The sequence below is a fragment of the Triturus cristatus genome, chromosome 11, assembly GCF_964204655.1.
Source record: "Triturus cristatus chromosome 11, aTriCri1.1, whole genome shotgun sequence".
Taxonomy (NCBI): Eukaryota; Metazoa; Chordata; class Amphibia; order Caudata; family Salamandridae; genus Triturus; species Triturus cristatus.
This window is the reverse complement of record NC_140594.1, coordinates 209,148,237-209,168,066: the sequence shown is the minus strand read 5'-3', so window position 1 is coordinate 209,168,066 and position 19,830 is coordinate 209,148,237. Positions and strand designations below refer to the sequence as shown.

Here is a 19,830-nt window from a genome sequence, read left to right as displayed (position 1 = left end):
AGAATCTAGCAACACAGAAGCAGGATCCGCTGCAAAATACAAACTGCACCACTAGTGGAACATTTCATGGCTAAAGGACACTCAGAGACTGATTTTACGTGGCAAGTGATTGAAAGTTTACATCCTAACCACAGAGGAGGCAATCAACAACAAATCCTTAACCGCCTGGAATGCAAATGGATTTTCAAATGCCGAACCATTGAACAGGGGTTGAACATCCTGGACGCATATAATACCATTCTATAACATGGAACCGCTGTTGTATACTCTGGTATGCCTCCTCATTCAACTCCTTACTTTTCAGCCACTCCTGGCCACCTGCAATGATCACTGTCTGCTATGTATAAGGTTTAGTTGTTGGTAACAGAATACTGGGTGTCATGTACAAGTTTAATTTGTTGGTAATGCTGCATTACTCTCTGTTAACTATTGAGGTTTTTCTTGCATGTGGTGATCTACAGCCATATTGCTCAGCTGCATTTTAACTTGTAAATACCATCCCTCCCTTGTACACTGCCTTACTCCGACACCTATTGATTATTTCTGCTGTTTTTGCGTAACACCAGCTCAGATCTGCAAATTGGTTTCACACGCGCCCCCAGGTCTGCAATCTGTCCCTCACACGCGTGCCTTGCCCACTTCCTCACAGCTGTGCGCGCAGATCACTCCCACCTGTTCAATTCGAGCTAGTTACCGCCCGTTGCCTTTACATGCATGGTTGCACGATCAGCTGCCACCTATCAGCATGTAACGCAGATGCAACGCCCCTTTGACTCACGTGTATATATGCCGAGTTCACCAGGACCCTGTTCTCCTTCCTGGCGCGAAGCAGCACCCGAGCAGGACTCGCTCTACCCCGCCCTGAGGCTCGCATTCATTGCATTGTTACCGGCATAATAGTAAGTTACCTCTGGAGAATTCTCTCTCCCTCACTTCACTCCCCCTCGCTGCTTCAGCTGTCCAGTGTCCCTAATTACACACCCCCTCCATTCCTTACAGATTGCTTAATTTCCCCGGCACCTGAACTTCTTCGTTTTCCGGCCAAGTGATTTCAGCGCGCTGTTCAAGTAAGTCCGCAGCTGCTGGCTTTCCCGTCAATTCTACTCCTTCCTTCTCCTCCGCTTGATTCGCTTCTAAATACTCCCACATTCATTTCTTCCTAGGCCTCCCGCTCTGACAAGGGCCTCACTATGGTGCAGTCTACCGCACCTGGCAGGTTTTTTGCTCAGTAACTTAATCCTCGTTGATAAACTCGGACCTGTTACTTCTTGTCCACAATGACAGTAAGTGCTATTAATTGTTTTGACTTGATGTACGAGAGCCCTATGTTCTAGTTGGTTTTCAGACTATTTAGGTTGATTTGCGATCCCTTGTGATTATAATTCTCCTGCTTCATTGACTATGATAAGGAATTACGTCAGGATTATTTAATTTAATTTTTCACCGATGAATATTGTGGTAAATGTATAATTATTCACTACACAAATTCAATGCTCTGTCTTTTCTAAATTCAGTTTTTGTTTAAATTCTATATGTTGCATCACTCTATAGAGAGCACTATGAAGGATAATTTTAATTGAATGTGATGCTACTCTCAGGGACTAGATTATGGTTTACTTATACCTACCTTGCATTTTGCTTTCTAGATTCTAGCTGCTCACAATTGTCCTGAAGATGAACTCAAATAATTGAGTTCGAAACGTCGTCGACCGCTTACAACATGAACCCTTCATATTAAGTTAAAAAAGAAAGTGGTTCAACACTTGTTGTCAAATGCAATGTCTTCTTTTAAGTTCACCCTCACCTTTCATGTCACACTTATTGTCACTGAATATGTAAGCACCTGAAATCTATTTTTGTATAATAAATATCTGTCATACCTTGACCTTCCTGTCCCTTTTCTATATTAATTATCGCTCTCTTCAAAAAATTCAAGTTCTAAAAACCTTTATTAAAAACCCTACCCTCTCTAAGGTCTTTCTAATCTGGACCTTTTTAAGCCATTAAGAATCATTGTCTCTTTCCACATTGTACCACCCCTGGTTCGTATATTGGGGTACCCTTGTTCCTATAAAACACTTGGACTCTTTATACAGCATACCGCTTTTTGGTATACTATATAAAGAGCCAGCTTCCTACAATTCAGAAAAGTCCAAAAGAAGAATTATCCAAATGGATCTTTAATGGCTATGTGCGGCCTCAACCCTATAACAGGACATGCACCATGTGGCCAATGTAATGTTTGCAGATTTACTGTAAGAACGAAACAACTAGACTTGGGCATGCGCTCACCATGGATACAAAAACAAATTATCCACTGTGATTCCACCAATGTGGTCAATATGCTTACCTGCCCTTGTGGCTTAAGGTATATAGGGATGACAACCAGGAAGATAAAAACTATGATCACAGGAGTACCATACGCTGTAAGAAGACGGAGACACATCTAATGAGGCACTTCATTAAGGAAGGCCACTCTGAGAACAATATAATATTAACAGTTATTGAACAATACCATCAAGATCAATGTACTCTAATGAAAAACTCCTATATGTAGAACAAAGGTGGATATACCACCTGGACACATCAACCAAGGGTCTCGATGATTGCAAAAGGACCTAATTGAAATCTTAACTTCACACTCTGTCCGCATAAAAAGAAAAACCCATTTTTTCCCTTGAGAGTGGCAACTTTCAGACACCAATAGACTAACTTCAATTATCTACAGTGTTTCTGTGCCCAAAGTGTTTTTTTAATCTATGCTTACATATCACATTAATGGATCCAGAAAATAGTGGCAGGTACACTACCATGCTCCACATTCGTTATTTTACCTAAGAAATAGTATATCAGCCGATCTATCAAAAATTGATAGGCACTCTGTCAGTCTCCATTCGTAACAAAAGAAGTATATGGAATGTCATTACACGCAGGAGTGGGCATTCCTTCCCTCTCTTTCCTGCCTAGTTTCCATTAAAGATGATTCCTATATTATTCCATACATTGGGGCTCACAAGGAATGTTTTTTAAAGTATGCATGCCCGTAAGTCGACTATATATCCTATGAACGTCAGACACATACGTCATAAAGCACACACACTTAATTACGAGCATTCAGGCTTAAAACACTTGGAAGACGCCGTTACTCTGGGGTCTGCCATACGGTGATAGAGGGATGTTGTAGGTGACTGGACTTTTGCTTTACCCTTGACGAAGTGTGTCCGTGTGTATGTATGTAGTACTGGCAGATTTACAAACACTCAAGAGCGCACAAGAGCCTACACAGGACTATTAACCAAGAGAGAAACCAGATATCAACTATTGACCTAATGGCATACATATTATCTTCATCTCTGTGTACATAACCGCAATAGCGTATCAGTCCAAGTACCATCACTGCTAAATGACATGGGTCATGTATATAGAGCAAAAAAGAAATGTGGTGTCTCTTTTTGTTTACATGTAACCAAAACACCTCTAGTGTGCAATGTACCACATGTTTTCACCTTAATTATTAAATGCATTGGGAGTGATTCAGTCTATTTAAACAGGCACTGACACACCAGTGAACAACCTTTTGTAGAGGCGCCAAAGAATTATGATGCGAACACATTTACTGCAATATAAGGAACACTGACGATTGACTAGTTGTCATCACCGTTTGTTTGCATGCATATTTATATAGGTCTTATTGTCCATGAGCAGGCCCAGTCTCATTATTCCAAAAACTTTTAAAATTACAATCAAAACAAAGTTCCACCAAACTATTCAAATCCTACAAGTGATTGTGCAATGTCTTTTAATACCATATAACAACTAGTCTTTACTGTAGGATTATAAAGTAGCAGTTAGCTACTATTCTTTTCTCAAGTGTGTGACTACAGGGGAAGCTCCCTCTTCTAGACCATGACGCCATGAGTTTTCTCAAATTGGGTAAGTGATGTGGCACCAAACGCACACTTGCATGAGATGATATACCTTGTGTTTTGCTGTGGCTATATAAAACATACATGAGCACCTGTAGTCACATTAATAATTTAGTGAGTGCAGTGCCCACGAGTTGGGTGAGTAGTATGATTGTGTGTGTGTGTTTTATATATATATGTGTGTGTTTAGTCTGAGAATACATTATTGCATATGAAATTGATAAGAGAAGGGGGCTAGAACTATTACCTTTTTTCCTTTTATATCTCAATCGTAGGAAGCTCACATTGAACATGAACAGACAGGTATGAGGGCCTTATGCCCTATCTTTTTTGCATATTTTATACTCACCAGTTAGGCAGGAAGTTTGCAGCACTGGAGAGGACCACAACCAATCTAGGCTACTTGATCCGGTCGTAACATGTTGGCAATAGGAATAGTCCGCTGACTCACTACTGTCAGAAAAAAACAGTTTTATTATGATCTTTTAATCATATAAAGGGTACCCGTGCATAAAAGGATTATTTTGGATATATATACCCTTAGATCTTTTTACACAATACCTGAATCCCGACATTGTCATGTTTTTAGTAACATTGAGGAACTTCCTTCGTAGTTGAGTCCACTGAAGTGGCATTATCCTACTTCAGTGGGGGGTGGGCTGCCTATCATGAAGCATGCCCCAAGAGGTTGTGGGTGAGGCAAACCCTCAAATATCTTGTTTGATGTGGGACACCGGTAGTGACATTGTCCTGGGCTTCAACAGTGATAGGACACAGACCTAAGCACTTTTTGTGAAGTATAGTGTTAGAGTAGAGCGTGCTTGAGTGTTCCTTTTTCCTCTGTCTTTCCTTTAGTGTTGCTAATCTGTTACATCAGACCTGGAGTGTCAGGTGGTACAGATCTACTACTGGTGAGCTAGAAGCAACACCTAAGCTTCTGGTGGGAGGATTTATATGATATACTTAGTTAACAACAGTGAAACTGTAAATAAACTGTTCATACTGTGAAACTGTTGGTGAGCCTGCCAGCCTCCACTCGAGCATGCAACCTTGTCACTTGAATATGATGATGAGGAATAAGTGGAAACCATATAAAAATTAAGTCAATGAAAAACAAAAAGAGGTCCTATGCCAGATACCATATGCAAGTGGGCACCAATGTGGCATAGGACCAGGAAAGAAGTACCCCATCAGAGTAAAAGTTCAGAGTGTTTGAGGTTAAAACCTTTCTCTAGAAATATTAAGAAATTTCACCCACATGTCCCCATGAAGGGCCCAGCCGATGCTCATTTCTAATTGCAGGATGCCCATCCACAAAAACAGGACATCATGTGGCTGGAAACTTTCATCTGAAGCTTGTCGGCGACAGGGCTCGTAACAGGGAAGGCCTAAACTGAGGGCCCCAGAGGAGGCACGGAAAAGCAGAGACGTTTTAAGGCATGGGCAAAGTGGGCAATTGCCAGGGTCCCCCAAAGTGACAGAAAGAGTGAGTGAGTGTGTGTAAATAAAACCATGGCAGTTGCCACTAGGTAATTATATTTACATTAGGATCCTTTAGGAAATGCATTATTTGTGATGCTATAACATTAGCGCCGTTTGACGAATCTCCACAAAACTTTCCAAAAAAGTGCTACTCTTTGACTAGTTTGCAATGTAAAGTTTCAAAGTGCTCGATCAAGCAGGGGCCGACAAAAAAGGGGTGTCCCAAAACGCATTTTCCCCATTCATTTTTCTATGGGAACTTAAGACACTGCTACAGTACAAACCACTGTACGGATTTACACCAAATCTGTCAGCAAGCCAGATTGTGATCCAGAAAAAGTGCCTTTTGGGATTTGGGGTAAATACGTTCAGTAGTTTTTGAGGAATTAATGCTCAAAAACATTATATATTTCACATCGCAGAGGATCCGCGGACCTGACACATCAACAACAAAGTGCGGGCAGCCATCTTAACACTCTAAACTCTGTCCTGGGTACTGAAAAAAAAGGTTAAAAAAAGAGATAGGGGGCAGGATATAGATACCATGACCCCATAGGCCTGGTGGTAGGGTTCACAGGGACCCTGCCTGTGGACAATTGTGTATTTTAAAACACTTTGAAGCAAATTAGCTGCAAATTTAAAATATATAAAACAAAGAGCCCACGTGTCTTCAAAAAACAATGCCCAGGGTGAGTCAGGGCCCGGAAGATGGCCCACATGATTTTTGGGGGGAAGGGACGTTGCCCCTCCACCCCAAGTCTCAATGAGGCACTTGGAACCCCATCTCCCAGGGACGAGAGAGAAAATGCAGGGAGGGGCATAAGGAGTCCCTTATGCCCCCTCCCTGCATTTCCCTGGGGTCCCTTGGGCCTTACTAGGCCCAAGGGACCCCACCGCATGCAAAAGTCAGCTGTTATGTTATGACAATTTATTAAGCGCACTACTACCCGAAGGTGTCTAGGCGCTCACGGTCTCCATAACTAAGTAAAAGAACTAATTACTAAAAAGCCATGTTTTAAGCGATTTCCTGAACACTAACAAGGAGGAGGACTTCCTTAGGGGGAGCGGGAGAGCATCCCACTCCTTGATGGTGTTGTAACTGAAACTCCTTCCCCCCCAACTAATCCTTTTAATTCTGGGGGTGAGCATCAGGAAAGCATTTGCTGAGCGGAGCGCTCTATTAGGAGAGTACCACTGAAACAGATCCATCAAAAAAAGTGGTCCTTCTCCCTGCAGGGCTTTAAAGGCCGTGCAAAGCGCTTTGAATTTGATCCCCTGGCCAACTGGAAGCCAATGTAGTTTCTCAATGCCTGTACTAATAGACTGAAATTTAGGGATATCAAGGACCAGCCTGGCTGCAGCGTTCTGTACTGTCTGCAGCCTTCTAAGTAAATTGGATTGGATATTAATGTATAATCCATTACAGTAATCAAATTTAGACAGCACCAGGGAAGTCATCACAATTTTGCTGGTGTTCGTCGGAATGAAAGGCAGAATTTTCCGAACCATTTTCATAGTAAGGAATGCGGACGAAACCGCCTTAGAAACCTGGGACTTCATATTCAGTTTGTCATCAACGATAATCCCTAGGTTCTTAGCCTTAGCCACCGGTATGGGAGTTTTGCCCAGCGTATGTGGCCACCAGGCAGGTGACCACTGAGGGGAGAGATTCCCAAAAAGCACCACCTCCGTCTTGCTTGAGTTCAGCTTGAGGCAGTGCCTACCCATCCAGTCATTTAGTGAGACCATACAGTCATGGAGTTTAGTGGAATAGTTAATATCTTTATCCACTGCTGAGATGACCAACTGGGTATCGTCGGAGTAAGAGGTTGGACATAAGTTAAAACTTCTGATCAAAGAGGCTAATTCAGAGACATATAAAGGAGCTGATTTAAAATTACCCAGATGCACAGTTTGTGTTCGATCCGAAAGAAATGATTTTAAAAGGGAAAGGGCCCTTCCACCAATCCCAATAGCTTTTAAACGGTTAATCAGAGTCGTATGGTCCACGGTATCGAATGCCGCAGACAGGTCCAGAAGAACAAGGGCTGCCGACCCCCCAGCATCCAGAGATTTTCGAATCTCTTCGGTAGTTTTTATTAGGGCCGTCTCAGTGTTATGTCCAGCTCTAAAGCCAAACTGACTTTGATCCAGAATTTTGTTTTCCGTGATAAAGGTGGAAATTTCTGTGTTAAGCCGTTTTTCGAAGATTTTAGCCGGAACGGGGAGTCTAGCAATAGGACGGTAGTTGTCAGGATCAGCTGTATCTAGATTCGTTTTTTTTAAAAGAGGGAGAACACAAGCCTGTTTCCAAATTAAAGGAAAGAGTCCTTGCAATAGCATCTGGTTAAACACTTCGGTAAGTATAGGGCTAATAATGGAACTGATGCTTCTGAGAATTCTGGGGGGGCAAGGGTCCTCCGGGGATCCTGATTTAGTCGAAAAAAGAAGAGAAGATAGTTGCTCAGGGGAGGCCGGGGAGAAGTCTACAAAAGTCACTTTATGCGCGGGTGTAAGTGACACGCTCTGAGTAGCATCACTATATGAGAATTGTTCATAAATTTGCTCTACCTTAGATTTAAAAAAGCTAGCAATATCGTTACAAAAGTCTTGGTTAGAGTTGGCAGAGACGTCATTGGGTGCAGAAATAAGGTACTTAATCGTCTTAAAGAGTTCCTTACTGGACGTACCGGCCCCTTCAATTTGGGTGGTATAAAACAGACTTTTTTCTGCAATTAAATGTTTCTTATAGTCAGCTAAAGTGGCTTTATAAATTTCCTTCTCGACTTTATCATAGCTTTTTCTCCATCTTCTTTCCATTCGCCTACAAGCTTGTTTTTATAGTCGTAATGCCTCTGAGAACCAAGGGGCTGATGGACTTTTCCTGTTTTTATTAACAACTAGTGTCGGGACTTCCCTGGCAAAGTTAGATTCTAGCCATGCCGTATAGTTTATAGCTGAGGTTTCCCTCCAGGCGAGTGCAATGCCGGCTCCCGCAGTGTGCGGGTAGCTGGCTGTGGCCGTGTGATACCCCTGCAGCCCCTAATGTGGTGCTTGGTGGGTGTCCCAGGTGAACACTGTGGCACCCAACTATAATTTAGAGAGGCTCCAGGGAATGGGGTCCACACTAGGCTCTTTATAGTGATATGAGGCCTTGGGGGATGGGGTCCAAGGAGCCTATTAAGGCACAGGGAGGGGGCCTACACCCCCCCTCTTAATATATATGTTTTGGCCCCATGGGACGGGGTTCCTGGGGCCACTACTGGCCTGAGGAAGAGGGTCATGCGCCCGCTTCCCCTTACATATATGGTTTGGCTCCAGGGGATAGGATCTTTGGGGCCACAATCGGCTCAGGGAGGGGGGCTACATGGCCACTTCCCTTTTTTTTAAAAAAAAAAATGCTCCAGGGATGGGGGTTCCCGGTGCCTGAAGGCCAACCCTACACCGTATGGTTGTTCACAGGGCCTGGCCGGTCCCATCCCCTGCTGTGCACGGCCAAAGGCCGTGTGCAGCGTGGGGTTGGATCCAAGGCCTGGTCACAGGTCAGGTCCTGTGGCCAACCCCCTGCTGTGCACAGCCAAAGGCCATGTGTATTGTGGGATTGGCTGTCTTCACGTGGGTTGTATGCTAGCCATGACCGCACATTAGGCCCTGTGGTCAACCACCCCTCCCTCCTTGCTACGCATGGCTGAAGGCTGTGCACAACGGGGGTTGGCTTTATGTATAGCTTTACATTAAAATAAACTCTGAGTTCCATAACCTTATAAAAGAACTTTTCCTTCAGCCTAATTTCTCCAAGGTTATGGAACTCCTCTGTGACTTGAAATATCCTTATAATGCGCTGCGGGGGATACTTTATTACTTATATATCATACGGTCTACATTTTACATTTGTGTTGTTGCTTAATGGTGCATAGATCTGTGTGTGGTAGGTTGTTTTTTTTGGTCAAAGATGCTGCTAGTTGATTTGATGCTTTATGTGTTTAGAGGGAGGCTGCAAGTTCAACGTTCATGTATAACGCTTTGATTTACAAGCAAGGTCTTGGTAACAGGTCAGCAACAGAGAATATTCTATTTCTCTCTTAAAGATGTGTGAATACACAAGAAACAGTGCACACTGATGGGACTGTTGCATGGTTATGCAGCCTGTGGTCTGTGCAGTTGTTTCCATTGGAAGGTTGCCCCTAGATGGGCATATGTGTTGTTTTATTTGTGCAAAATTGCTTTTTGAGCACGTTTCCCGTACTACTTTCACAAGATACCTCTGGCTGAGTATGCATACTGTTTTATCATCATAAAATACCAGTGTTTTTAGTGTTGTTTATTTGCAGTGCACAAGATATCTTTCGTTGAGTGAGTGCTGTTTCTCAGCTCAAGTTAACTGTTGTTTACCAGGTTTACTGTTTTACTGTAATCCCTATACTCGTGTTCAGTTGTGCTGTCTCCTGTGCAGCATGTGAGATAGTTGGGTGGTTGACCATTTGTGGCATATTGCACAATTCATTCAGTATACAAGACAATTAATTTTATGGATGTTCGTGCTTTTTACAGCACCCATTTCATTTCACTTGCCAAATTGAGAGATGGCTCATTTTCGTTGGTAATCAAGATATTTATACTGAGTTTTGGCCCACCTTGCTTCAGGCTAGCACCATTAGCTGAGCACATTTAATGTTAGGATTTTGAGCCAATGAATTTCAGAGTGCTTTTGTTGTAGGCACTGGTTAAACACGTTTTGTGTTGTAGTTCTGAGCTGCGTGTATATGGTATGCAATACCTTGAAGTGGAATTAGGATTATCTTGATGGCTGCATTTTAACTTCTGTAAAAGGGGAGGTATATTCTATCATGAGTTGCGTCTTATATATATTTGTACAGAACATCTTGTGATCCTAGAGGATCAAGAAGGCAGAACCCCTGAGATCACGGAAGAAACACTTGTACTCCAGTGGCATAGGTATATTGTACTTACAGGAAAGGTGGAGGATAATGCATCTATTTTTAAGGCACCAATGCCCGTGCAGGCTTTAGCACAACCCGTATAATATATATAATTTGGTTCATTCTCACTACTGATCTATGTGCAATCTGAAGGACTGAGATTTGCTAGCAGCCTGGTGTGCCCTAGTGTCTTTCCCTGCTTAATAAAACATAAAACTCTGAGGTATGTGAATGTTACTTCACAAAAGCACCAAAGACACGAATCTACAGACTACACGGATCAGATGCCAGCTCTGACCTTGAATCCACGAGAGCTGTCACTTATGTGCCAACGAGGGAGAAAAATATTCGGTGGAATTTAATTTGCCTATTGAGTAGAGGAAGTTTTAGACTAGAGGAAGTTAAAATTACGGCATTACCCACGTAAGAAAACACAAGTCTTACGCCTAATTTCAGATTGGAACATGTATGTTGTTAATACCCTGGCATGATAATTCAATCTGATTTTTAATTTGTAGAGGGGATATCACAGTCTCAAGTAATTTCCCTATACATAGCTGCCAGGTTTCAGATTGCTATGTGTGACATTTTCAAAATTTGAGTGTAATTATGAGTGACATTTCAACAACGATGAGTGACACTTTCATTTGATCAAAATCAAGCGATGAATACTACAGAAACTTATAAATATCAGAAATTACACCCATTTGAGCAACGAGAAACTCTAAGATCTTAAAACTGGTGCAAAGTGCCAGAAATGGAAGGGCACTTAGGTGTGAATGTGGGAGGTGCTCTGCTTCTAAGTGCCTGGCATCACACTGCCCCCGACGACCTACATCCCTCCGTGGGTTCTGGGGAACTCTGTCTGCCCTATCATGACTGCCATGTTTTCAGTTTGATTATGTGTGGTATTTCCATGATTTCAGTATACTTAGGAGTGACATTCTACGGCCAAATCATAGACACTTTGAGTGACCATTATCTACTACTGTGCGCATTACGATCAATGGCTTGCATAGTTAAAGTGCTTTCTCAGTCGCAGAAGCAGGGGATGTCATAGTATTATAAATAGAAAAGTCACTATGCCCTGCGCCAAGCAGGATTCAATTATTTTTCTCACCCTAAAAAAAGACAGACATCTGCAGGAAGATTGAATTAACCAGGTGAGGTTTCACAATGTAAGAGTGTATCTCTCACTGATTACTTGAACTTGCATTTATCTTTCAATTAAGGTGCATGCTTTAGATGTGTAAAGGTGAAACACTAACGAAAATACATACAGAATAATGTCCTTTTTAACCACGCCTATGGGCCACACTCTGACACTGCCCCCATTGCTGCTTGACTCACCTGTGCCAAACCAGAAATGACTGACAGGCAGGGCACAAGTCCTAGAAAAAGAAGTGGGGGGACGCTGACATCACGACAGGAAGTGACGTCACGAAAGGTGGTTTGCATCAGACTCATTGCCTCCCCTCGCTCACCCCTTAGATGCGATTGCATCAGAGAATCCAGAGCGTGAGCAGCGTTCTGAATGAGCTCTGATCTCTCCCCAGAGAGCCCAAAGAGTGAATGTGTGGCTCCATTTGCTCCAGTTATCGAGCTCCCGGTAAAATAAGTGGGGGGACGCCGTCCACCCGCGTGGTACCCCGGCTCGAGCCCTGCTGACAGGGAAGGTTGAGTCAGCAGATAATCACGTTCTGCAGTGCACCGAGAGGCATAGTTTGTGTGCTGTCCTTGAGTGTCATGCTACATTGCAGCAGGCTGTTTTCTAGCGTTGCTACCAGGCTCCAGTGAAGTCACTGTAACTGCAGTGGCCACTGCTTGAAAGATGATTTGTGTGAGCTGAAGGCAGACTGGCTCTCCTAAGTCAGTGTGCCGCCACTGGCAAGGGATTGGATTACAAAGAGCCCACACATGACTGGAGGCAGGAGGTCAGATGAGGCCTAACATCCTCCCTGCCCTATACACACGTGGATGGTGGTGCTGGGGGCTGTTAGGGCGGGCTGTGGCTAGAGGACTGGCGCAAGGCAATTGGCGGGCCCACTGTGGCTGCAATCTTGTACGTGCGGACATTTGCCGACCAGTTTGTCTCCCCCTGCAATCTTGATTCATCTCAGCCGTGATCATCAGCTGCGCACACACCTGCAATTGTGTGGTGCGGTTGGGTTCAGTTGCGGCTGCCACCGGCGTGCGAGCAGCCGCAAGCTCTGCCATAATTATAATGTTGCCATAACTGAAATGCAAGTTAACAAGAAGGTCGGTGGGGTCGGGTCTGTCGCGGGATCACACAATGCGCGGCAGTCAATGTTGCGAGCGTGAGCTGCCATACCCATCATCAGTGCAGTCCATAGAGAGGGACTGTAAGGCGCTCGCCGGCACGTGCCGCAGGAGGCAGGAGCCGGACAGTTGTTCCAAACAGGGGCGTAGGAGACACTCAATTTCTGGGGGGGACAAGGACAAACTTTTCGGACTTTCCAGTGACCCTATATAAATCGCCCATTGTCTGAGAGCCAAACGCACCGTTAAACTAATACACTAGCATAGTTTTGTAGTGAAACATTTGATAAAGGAAGGCAGGTAGTCACAGTTTGCAAGTATGCTTTAATTGTTATTTACATTCACAAAGTAATTAGAGCAAATGTGAAAAACATGTTTTTGAATCTTATATTTTCGTGCACCAAGCAAAAAAAGATGGGAAGCAAAAAAGGAAGAATAAACTGAATGCTCTTTGCGACATTCCTAAACCTCAAAATGCAATTGGATTAATATTGGAGTGTATTGGAGACAAGCTACAAGCACACACAGCTGTAAGAGCAGAGAAATGTCCACTTTGTAAAAGTAGCATATCTAAAATAGTAATATGAAATCCAACCGCACCAGTAAAGAGGATTTATCATTGCAATTCCAAAGATGTAAACATGGCACAGCTACTCCTTTCTAACCAGGAATTACAGCTTAAAATAAAGTATTTAGGAATTCCCAATGTTAATCTATGAGAGGAGTATGCCTCACAGTAGTGAAAAGTTAATGTAGGTGTTTTTCACTACACAAACATGCAAAACCTAAAAGTACATGTCCTACCGTTTAGTAACATAGCACACTGCCCTATGGGCTACCAAGGGCGTACCTTAGGAGTGATGTATGTGTAATAAAAGAGAAGCTTAAGGCTTGGCAAGGAGTTTTTAATACCAAGTCGACGTGGCAGTAAACCTGCACACACAGGCTCTTCAGTAGCAGACCTGAGACATGTTTAAAGAGCTATTTGTGTGCGTGGCACAATCAGTGCTCCAGACCCACTAGTAGCATTTAATTTACAGGCCCTGGGTATATGGTATACCACTGTACAATGTACTTACAAGTAAATACAATTTGCCAGTTGTGTATACACCAATGTTACCATGTTTAGGGGAGACGAACATGCAATATAGAACTGGTCAGCAGTGATAAATTACTCAGAGTCCTAAGGCCAACAAAAATAATCAGCAGAAAAAGGAGGTAATCAGGCAAAACGTTTGGGGGAAGACCACCCTAGGGCTGTCAGGTCTAATAGTATTGTATAGGATTCTGTGTGTCTATTTGAGTATTGAATTCCGTCGGATCCCTTTTGGAAAACTCTGGTTTAGCAGGGGACAAGAAGGAGAGCGAGAATGGTTTCTCAAACAGTGGAAGTTTATCGCCTGCATTCCTGAGGCTGGAGGGTGGAGAAAACCATAATGCATTGCAAAATATACAACACAATAACAAAACTTTTGTTGTCTAATCTATGAGAAGCTTTATTGCAGATGGATGATATGAGTGTAGAGTGCACTCAAACCACATTATCTTGCACAAAAATATAAGAAGACCCATGAGATAATTAGCCTTGTGTGGGATGCTCAAAAAATGAGATGTACTGTGTTTGTGTGGAAGATGCTTACCAATGTAAACAAAATGTGCAGTTTGAGATGAGACACATATGAGATGCTCACAGAAGTTAGGTATAGTGAGAGATGCAGGATGAGGTGTGTGGCCAAGCTCAGGTATGAGTTGTTAGTGATGAAAACCAGAAACATAGTGCTTGTGTGTGAAGCTTACAAATGAATACAGTGGGTGGAAGGTTACAAATGAGTAGTGCGTGGGATGCATTGAAGCATAAAAACTTTGTTATATGGGAGGCTCACAAAAACTATAAAAATGCTCAAAACTAGCAAACATGCCTCGTGCTAGGATTATTCGAGCCAAAAAAATCAGCATTTAATTGAAACAATGATTGAAGGTGTGGAGGCCTTGCTCAAGACTATGATGATTTATTTACAAATGACATTTGGAGAGTTGCGTATTAACAGTGAAGTAATCTTTGGGGAATAGTTATTGCTACCAAGAAAAAAGGTCAGATGGTCAGGATAACTTGGATAACGGGATACATGTGGTGATACTCCAGAAGATGACCCAAAGGTGTCCAACACACATGACTCTGCTTCTGAGCATGCCCAGGAGGAGTCTGAAGACCCCTTACTGGAGAACTCTAGTCCCTCAGGGAATAGTTCTATTGACAAAGAGGGATCCCTTTATTCCTCCTGGGAGGGTACAAAGAGGTCAGGGGAGGCCCAGGTCCTCCTCAGTTAATTCTACTTCCCCTGCCACTTTAATATGGACCTCCATCTATAGCAAGAGCGAAGATTCTTTAGAAAGGGAATACTACCTGCTCAGATTCAAGAAGGAACAGTTAGCCCAAGATAAGGAAACCCTAGAAGTCCAGAGGGCTAGGAAGAATTTGGGATTAGAATCCCATGGTGGCAGCACTAGTGAACCTAGAGTTAGGGAACAGTCCTTTGACACTGAGAACTTGAGCAGGATAGCCCCTCCTTACCAGGAGGGTGATGACATCCATAAGTGGATTACTGATTTAGAGAGGGCATTTAAGGTTCAGAAGGTTCCTCAAGGGCAGTGGGCAGCTATCCTGTGCTTCTCATTTGCTAACAAAGGTAGGGAGAAACTCTTGATTGTAAATGAAGAATATGCAGACAATTACAAAGTCTTGAAGACTACCCTCATAGATGGGTTTGGGTTAACCACTGAGCAATACAGGGTTAAGTTTAGGGACACATAGAAGGTACTCACTCAAGACTTGGTAGATTTTGTAGATAGTGCTATTAAGGCTCTGGAAGGCTGCTTCAGGGAAGTAATGTGCATGATAATGAGGGACTGTACAACAATTTACTTGTCATGGAGCTTATCCTTAATAACTGTCAAAATCAGCACCTGCTAGCTGTGTTACTGGATTCAAGCAAGCCTGGCTGATGAGGGGTGATGCCCCAAAACCGGTCCCAGGATGCTTGTTTCCAGTCCAGGGAAGACTAGCTTGGCAGTTTGGGCTGGGCTGGTCTCATGAGGCACAGAGTCAATGCTAATTATCATATGGCTGGGTCTAAACTGGGGTGGCATGGTGAGCAAATGAATGATGGATTTAACTCAGATCTATTGACTGGGGGTGAATGTTTGATTTGCTCTGCATTCCGTCCATCATCTCTGTGTCTTTTTAAAATCAGCACCTGCACCAGTACCTGGTGGACTCGGATCTGACCTCTACCCATGAATTGGGAAAGATGGCAGACACGTGGGTCCATACCAGGGTGAAACAAAAGTCTCATGGTGGTCTTGGTCAGAAGAGGCAAGGTGCTTCTAATGCCCAGGCGAAAGGTGGGGAGAAATCTAAAGAAAAAAAGAGACTTCTAAAGGTCCCCAAAAATCTTCCTCTGGGGGTAGTACCCATTCCTCTTCCTCCTCTAACACAAAGCCTTGGTGCTATTTGTGTAAGGAAAAAGGCCATAGGGCAAAGGATGCCAATTGCTTTAAGTCTAGCACCAATACGGCTACTACTACTCCTAAACCTTCTAGTGCCCCTAGTAATAGCACTGATAGTAGTAGTGCCCCAAAGAGTTTAGCTGAGTTAACCTTGGGTACTGAAGTGGGTTCTGTCCTACTCAGAACACCCACTAAGACTGTTTTAGTCTGTGATGGTGGCACTGAGCTTGCCACCCTTATTATAAGTCCCACTAACTTGGGCAAATACAGACAACAGCCTCTCATCAATGGGCAGGACAGATCATTCCATGGTAGTTGTTAATCTCATCTGGGAAAGGGTAACTGGCCCAAAGAGAGTTGTGGTATCCTCAGACCTACCTGTGGATTGCCTACTGGGCAAAGATTGGGAAACGTCAGCCTGGTCTGACGGGGAGTAATTAACTGATGCAGAATTTATGAGAACTTCAGTCTGTGTGTTTGCTGTCACTTGAGCTCAGGCCAAGACATTAGGCACTAGGGGAGCCCTGGATCTTGAAAATAACGGACCAGCCTGCTCCCAAGAGAAGGAGCAGGAAGGGTAAAGATGTATCCTCCTCTAAGTCTCCCAGTGAGAATCAGCCTCATGAGGGGGATGGATCTCAGAACCTTGTCACAGAGGAGCTTGCTTAGCCCTGACAAGGCAGAGCTACTGGGGCAAGTGTCCTTCCAGGGAAGCCTTGATTCTGGAGCAGAAGGCCTGCCCCTCTTTTGAACAACTCAGACAGCAAGCTGCTGCTGAGGAAGCAGGGAATGTTAGTGGGTCCCACTCCAAACCATTCATTGTCCAGACAGATGCTTCTGAGATAGGGGTAGGTGCAGTATTGCCATAGCTTAATGCAGAGGGCCATGATCAACCAGTAGCAGTTGACTTCCCGGGAGAAGAGTTGGTCATCTCTTGACTGTGCTCTCTCCTCTAAATGGCTCTGGTAAGTACTTTGGTAAATTCACAATTGGCTACTGGTGTACCCTTGTAGGTTGCTAGTGTATGGTACTAAGGTACTCAGGGTATGGGTACACCAGGGGTCTCCCGTGGGCTGCAGCATGTGCCACCTATGAGAGGCCACTTAAACTCCAGCTACATGCCTGCCATTACAGCCTATGTGAGATTTTGCTTGCACCTCTCATGACAGATATACGTTTCTCTATATCTGAGGTCACTTCACTTAAGTCACCCCTATGGTAGGCAGGGTGCTTGGTTACAAGTGTGAGGATGAGCAGAAAACCAATACAAATCCCAGAGACGATTTTCCAGTTTTTGTAAGTGTGGTCAGCCATTTTAAGGTATATAGTGGACATTAGTCTCTCCGGGGTCCTCTGGGAAGGGTCCTTCTTCTTTAAAATTGCAACTGTGACGTCTCCATTAACTTCCATTAGGCACACAGCTGTGTTTGCACTTTGCACCCAGCCACCGTAGGGTTCCTGGGTACTTACATTGGGTGGTTCCTTGTGTCCCTGGCAACTCTGAGTCCTCTGATCCAAGTTCCGTTCTCCTTTGTAGTTTGCATTCCACTTTCTTAGTTTATGGTTTGGTCTCCCCAGAGACCAGTGTATGTTTGTGCTACTAGCCTGATTATTTTGAAGGATTCTTGTGTGTCATCGTAAGTGACATCACAATGTGTGACATCGCACGTGACCTCGCAGGAAGTGATATCACAAAAAATGACATCAGAGTCAATGACCTCACATACGTTAAGCAGGTCTATCATGAGTACATGTGAGCGCATTACAGTATTTAACAAATAAGATTTTGCGTCTGAGCTGGGTCAAAAAAGTGATGCAACACCGGCGCAAAATCAATTTATTAATTCAAACTCTGCCAGAAGGGAATCAACAACAAGGAGAAATGTGGCAGTAAATCTGTTCTGCTTAATTGGTTGCAAAGTCTGCATTTTAAAATATCTTATGGGGCTAAGGGACCTGCTGCAGAGATCTTTATGTATCCAGTAAATCTGAGGAAATAATGGTAAGATAATTCTGGAGGTTAATGCACTTGCTGGAGAGACAAGGATTTTGTCTAGTCCCAGTTTTTAATCAGAGTAGCATAGAGGGTTAAGATGTGTCCCACAAAGCACATCATGTGACACACACATGACAGATTTTTCTTTTATGTAGCTGGGTAAGTGCGTTACTGCATTTAACAAAGAGATCCTTTAAGTGCTTGCGTTTCATACATTGTAATCTTTCGAATATAGCACCATAACCTATGACGTAAAGCACATGTGACTCCTACACCTTGTAACCCTCACTATCTTATGTAACACATCCTGTAAAAGGATTTACACACACATTTTGTAGTCAAAGTATAATGTGTATGAGTGATGTAAAGCGCTCCGACATCCTGGATGGGGTTGAGTAGCGCTATAAAATAAATAGGACAAAATAGTGGCATTTCAATTATTTATGTAAGTATTAGGACAGACTAACACATCTGTCACAATGTAACCTAAGATGCGTGCTTAGACTACGACTAATGCTAATTTGTTCTCATGTTCCAGGGTGAGTTTCAACTGCTTAAAATAAACATTTAAGCAAAATAGTAGCTTTTGAGTGACTGAATTGCGCAGGCAGTGTGAATACGGTCAGGTCGGGGCTGGGGAAGGGCAGAATGCAGACAGCAATAAACAAACTACCTCTCGCCCTTTGTCCTGAAGTGCAGCCTGCAGGCAGCCGGGGTAGTGAAAACGAGGTGTGAAATCATTCCTGGAGCTTTGCAGCACACAAAAGGGAAAGTCACAGGTCAAGTGCAGGGCCATTGGCACGTCAAAGCACTTGTGATTTTACGTGTCAATGGCCCTGCAACCAATAGAAGAGAGAGGGGAAGTTATTTCGTCCCCTCGTCCCCCCCACCCTTTTCCCCCGTGTCCCCCCCCACTAGAAAATCTGAGGGGGAGGGATATGTCCCCCACACTTCCTACACCCATGGTTCCAAAATAAGCTCCCCGCCCGGCAGGCGCAGCAGGAGGTGACGTCACCCGGTGGCACATGGTATGGCTTTATCTCATTGCAGCCCCCTGGCTGTGGTGTTAGTATAGGGTGACCAGATTCTCAAAACAGAAAACGGGGACAGGTCATAGACATAGAAGTAGGACCAAGGTTTGCAGTAACCATCGATATAAAAGTAGGACTATTTGACAGCTGTCATAGACATAGAAAAAGGACTACAAGGACAGCTCCCTCCATAAGACCAAGATGAAGCATTACAGACGACAAATCAGAGGTCTTTTACCGGCAGTAACCATTAATTCCATTGAAACAGACTTTGCCTCAACATTTGCTATAGTTGGTGACCACCCTGTATTACAATATATCTTTCACCCAGGTCTCCTCTAGCAGAGCTAGTCAGACTTTATTACGATCACTTTCTCAAAGGTGCGTGCAGGATGTTTTCGGGTCCACAATAAACATGTAAAGTTCTACAGCAGTAATACTTGTCTAGAGACAGTCTAACCGAAGAGCAATGCACCCCTGGCCAGTCGTCCCTCTGGCACCAGCCTAACTCTTGTCCAACACCATTACATAAATATGAGGCATGCAATAAGTGTGTGAGAGGGGATATATTGCCTTTAATGACTTATAAACTCTAATTGACAAATAATACTTTACACTAATAAAACAGTTTCAGCCGTCTAAAATGGTAGAATGAATAATATTAAACT

At 43.6% G+C, this 19,830-nt stretch overlaps 1 protein-coding gene across 3 annotated transcripts in view; it reads right to left on the bottom strand.

Moving 5' to 3' along the window:
* Positions 1–19,830, bottom strand: part of ACACB (acetyl-CoA carboxylase beta) — a 2,187,049-nt gene that overhangs the window by 2,163,030 nt on the left and 4,189 nt on the right. For 2 of the 3 annotated variants that reach the window (XM_085633342.1, XM_085633341.1), the window contains exon 2: positions 4,276–4,379. The exons of the other annotated variant lie outside the window; for it this stretch is intronic. In XM_085633342.1, coding sequence (XP_085489468.1) covers positions 4,276–4,379 — 104 coding nt within the window. The remainder of the gene's footprint in view (positions 1–4,275; positions 4,380–19,830) is intronic. 3 annotated transcript variants of the gene reach the window in all.